This window comes from Populus euphratica, unplaced genomic scaffold (genome assembly GCF_000495115.2).
Source record: "Populus euphratica unplaced genomic scaffold, PopEup_1.0 scaffold76.1, whole genome shotgun sequence".
Taxonomy (NCBI): domain Eukaryota; kingdom Viridiplantae; phylum Streptophyta; class Magnoliopsida; order Malpighiales; family Salicaceae; genus Populus; species Populus euphratica.
The window spans coordinates 75629-80224 of NW_011499890.1; the positions used below are offsets into that span (position 1 = coordinate 75629).

The 4596-nt window shown below is 35.8% G+C and overlaps 1 protein-coding gene across 1 annotated transcript in view; it reads left to right on the plus strand.

Moving 5' to 3' along the window:
• Window positions 1–920: 920 nt before the first annotated feature.
• The window catches only part of LOC105130999 (UvrABC system C protein, putative (DUF3411)), a 7532-nt gene continuing 3856 nt past the window's right edge, over window positions 921–4596 (plus strand). The window contains exons 1-6 of the mRNA XM_011033746.1: window positions 921–1702; window positions 2565–2633; window positions 2747–2878; window positions 2986–3039; window positions 3129–3173; window positions 3958–4097. Of these exons, the coding sequence (XP_011032048.1) occupies window positions 1154–1702; window positions 2565–2633; window positions 2747–2878; window positions 2986–3039; window positions 3129–3173; window positions 3958–4097 (989 nt within the window). The 5' untranslated portion in view covers window positions 921–1153. The remainder of the gene's footprint in view (window positions 1703–2564; window positions 2634–2746; window positions 2879–2985; window positions 3040–3128; window positions 3174–3957; window positions 4098–4596) is intronic.

The following is a 4596-nucleotide window of genomic DNA, read 5'->3' on the forward strand; positions in this document are numbered from 1 at the left end:
CTGTTTCTACATTTTTATTTTAATTCAAAATGGATCAACACCGTGCCCCCATCAAAATAAAATATTAACTTCTTGTTAGCAAACTACTTCTAATTTTCATGAAGTGGATCAACACAAATGTCCCAGCAGAATAAATTATTCACTCATTGGCTCTTCGAGAAAGAAAAAAAATAAAAAAAATCAAAAGTCATATGCACACCCATGCCGTAAAAAAATTATATTTTATAATTCATTTTGATAATTATTAATAGAGAATTGCGTCAGTGCCCCCATCAAAATAAAATATTAACTTGTTGTTAGCAAACTACTTGTAATTTTCATGAAGCGGATCAACACAAGTGTCCCAGCAGAATAAAATATTCACTCACTGGCTCTTCGAGAGAAATAAATAAATAAATAAATAAATAAATCCAAAAGTCATATACACACCCATGCCGTAAAAAAATTACATTTTATAATTTTTTTTGATAATTACTAATAGAGAATTGCGTAACATCGGGCATGGTTTCATAATTTATCATTTCGGTATTATTTACCATTGTAGTTTAATTATATTTTTTAATAAAATATTTTAAAATTATTTTTATATAATGGGATAAAAAATAAATCTTGAAAAAAAATAAAAATAATTATCTTAATATATTTTTAATTAAAAATCACTTAAAAAAAGGAACTTTTACGACCTTTCCAATCATGCGCTTAATCCTAATACCTTTTACTTTATTTTGTACCGTTTCATATAAAAACGAATTAACTGCCCTGCCTCACTCACCCCTTGATTTTCTTATCTAGAACTATGAAAAATAAATAAATAAATAAATAAATAATTATAGCAATAACAATAAAGAGGAGAGTGGATCTCAAATGCTTGGCTGGGGAATTTGACAGCGAATCCGAGTCTGAACCCTCGAATGGCCCTTAAGACTCTCCTCTCTCAAGTCTCACCAACCATTACCGACACCTACCCCACCGAAGTAGTCATAATTCAAATCTCCAGCGCCGAGCTATAGACAAAACTGCATTGGAAACATCAAAGAAAGAAACAAAGTCAAGTTTTAGTACTCCTCGACGCATCTGCACTCCCTGGAAAGGCAAGCACCGGTCAGCACCAAGCTGATCAATCTCCGTTCATTTCACTACTTTAAATTTAGAAATGGCAATCGCCGCCTGCTTCTTCACCGCCTCTATACCTAACAATACAAACCCCAAGCTCATCAATCTCCGTTCATTTAACCCCTCCTCGTCTCTCCATCTCCATCTCCGCCTCCCCCTTCCTCCCCTCTCCTCCCCCCTCCACCACCAGCACAACAACCACCGCCTCCCTCTCTTCATCCCATGCTCTTTTGGTGGAGATGGCGGCATCAACCACCACCCCCCTCCCTCAGGGGGTGGTGGGGGAGATAACAGTGACGACAACAGCCATAATGGCGATGGTGATAGTGCGGAGGATAAGAATAGGGGGGAGGCGATGGTGGTGTTGGCGGAGGCGAAACGGTCTTTGGAGAGTTTTCCGAAGGATTTAGCGGCGGCGATCCAGGCCGGGAAGATACCAGGGTCAGTGGTTTCGAGGTTTCTGGAGCTAGAAGAGTCACGGTTTTTCGGGTGGTTGATGCAGTTTGATGGGTTTAGGGAGAGGTTGTTGGCTGATGATCTCTTTTTTGCTAAAGTTGGGATGGAATGTTTTGTTGGTATGTTCACCAAGGTAGGTATAGTATTACCATTTTCAGTAACTTGTTTTTTACACCATTGGAAACGACAATGCATTTAATCATCTGAATATGATGTAAACGGGTATTTGCTTGGGACGGTCAATTGGATAGATTTTGCTTGAAAAAGTTTAAAATTCGATACTTTGATTCCTATTTCATGCGCGTCTGCTTTCGACAATGCATTTGGACAATTTGAATATAATGCAAAATGGTACGTTTTCGAACTTCTTCATGATGGTTTCATCTTTATGTATATATGTATGAAGAGAACAGTATTGAAAGATACTTTTTTTTTTCCTGTTGGTTTATTTCTGTGATGAGAGATTGATCGACTTAATAGAGGGAATACAAATGGGGTTTAGAGTTGTCTCAACAACTATGTTTCACTTAGGTGGTTGAGTTGTTTGATAATGTGAGGTTGGAGCATACCAAAATTCTTAAGTAGTATACGATGGTGCTCATAGGGATATAGCACTGTAAATTGGTTGGCATGAAGAAAAAATGCGTCATGCAGTTATTGATTTTCTTGAGGGTAAGCAATTTTCTAGTGGTACGGAGATAATCTTTGCACAAGGGATTGTTATGCAATGGTAATGAAGCTTGTTTATGCCATTACCAACTTTCAGGGTGACTAAAAAAGAAGTGAGCTCTTCCCTCATAATGACTAGCAAAAATTGAACTGGAAATTTTTTGATCTGCTCCACTTGCAATGATAATGATCTTTTATGTGCCTTTTCTGCTTTTATGTTTTCCTTCCTCCTCCTCCATCCCTTCCAGTTCGCTGCATTTGTTTATAGTTTATACTGACATTAGATTTCTTTACCTTGAAGTGACTTTTTTTTTTTAATTTTTTAGACTGCTGCAGAGTATGAGCGTCGGAGAGAGAATTTTTTCAATGAGCTGGAAGTTGTTTTTGCTGATGTGGTAGGACTTTTGTCATTTTTTCAAAGAAGTCGATACTTTGGAGGATTTCCTGTGCATTTTATTTTGAAAACGTGTTATTTCCATTCCTCAGTTGGAATTCATTTTTTTCTTAGGTGATGGCCATAATTGCAGATTTCATGCTTGTTTATCTTCCTGCTCCCACGGTGTCTCTCCGACCACCACTAGCAGGAAATGCTGGATCTATTGCAAAGTTCTTACACAACTGCCCTGATAATGCATTCCAGGTTTCTGATTTATCAATAAACTTATGCATTATCCAGTAACTTTTATGAAGATGTTTTGAGAATAGAAGATTTAAGATAGTCACCTGTTCCTTGAATCCTCATTACAGGTTGCTCTTGCTGGAACATCCTATTCACTTTTACAGAGATTAGGGGCTATAGCGGTAATTTATTTGCGTATTGCTCATTGTTAATTAAAAATCTTAATTCCTGTGCCAAGAGCAGCAGTCATTTTGTGAATTTGTTATTGCAGCGCAATGGAGCAAAGCTTTTTGCTGTTGGCACTGCCTCATCACTAGTAAGTTCTTACTAACAGGAAGTTATATATATATCTTTTTAGATTTATTTTGTGCTATGAAATGAATTTGAAGTTGACAGGATGCTATCCTTCAAGATTTGTCTCACCCATCTTACATAGCCTATTACTTCATGCCATACTGTATCAACTACTGTATGTAGTTTTCTACAGGAGAGTGTCTTATCCTCCTTGCGGTCTTCTCTATTGAAAAATTATTATTTTATGTTTCAGTGCCTTTTCTGGTGTCTTTCTAATTTTCCATGGAGCACCATGACTAAACCACTAAATAAATTTTCTTTTCTGACATTTTATAATGGAAACTGGAACTGCATTATGGAGAAAATAGTGAAAAATTAGCATGTCTCTCCATACAGTGTTTCTTTCATGGTTTATTTTCTTTTGGCATGGAGAATCTATTTGCTGCTTTAACCTTTTTTTTTTAATTATTATAAGCTCGTTGTTGGAATTGTTAATCTTTAATGGTCTCAAAGCTTTGCATGGCTATCAGTTCGTTTCAATATTGTATGCACTTTTGGTTATCACTATTAACTAGGAGAAGCCCTCCTTGCATGTGCTCTTGCATTATAATAAGTTTTTCTAGTTAGATGATAAAAAAGAATAAAATGTAGTCACCTTTTATTTTATTGAAAAAATCTCTTTATCATTCTCGGTTCGCCTCTTTCTTTTTTCTTGCAAAGTGCTTATCCTTGGTCATTAAAATGCCAATGGTAGAAAGATTCGTGATTTTGAGGATGCATAACTTTGATTCAATTGTTCCTTTTAGGTTGGTACTGCTGTGACAAATGCCTTGATCAATGCACGGAAAGCTGTGGATAAGTCTGCTACTGGTGAAATTGAAAATGTGCCTATAGTATCTACCAGTGTTGCTTATGGTGTCTACATGGCAGTTTCTAGTAACCTCAGGTACATTGATCTTCTAGACATGGTTTTGCTCTATTTTCTAAGCTCTATTGTCTTATTTATGTACTTTCTAGGATGCTGTAATTGTTACTGTTTAATTCAGCACCATTCATTTAAAACATTAGGCCTTGACTGCATGGGGCGAGAGATTTATTTCATTATTGGAACTAAATTAGTTTCCTGTTGAACACAACATGAAAAAATTGATCTCTAGCATAATATTCCATGTTAGAGCTTGTTTTGAACAGCCTTTGGTTCCAGATCTATTATTGGATTAATTGGCAAATTAACAATGAAGCAATGCTGATATACTTTTCCATGATGAGTATTGTAGATAAATTTGAACAGGGGTCATTTTGTCCATTTAAAAAGCTTTTGAGGGATAAAACCTGTATCTGTCATCATAATTTTGATGTGGTGTTTGAAATGTTTCTAATGAGGTGCTATATATATATATATATATATATATATATATATATATAAGCGCTATTTAGATTGAGGG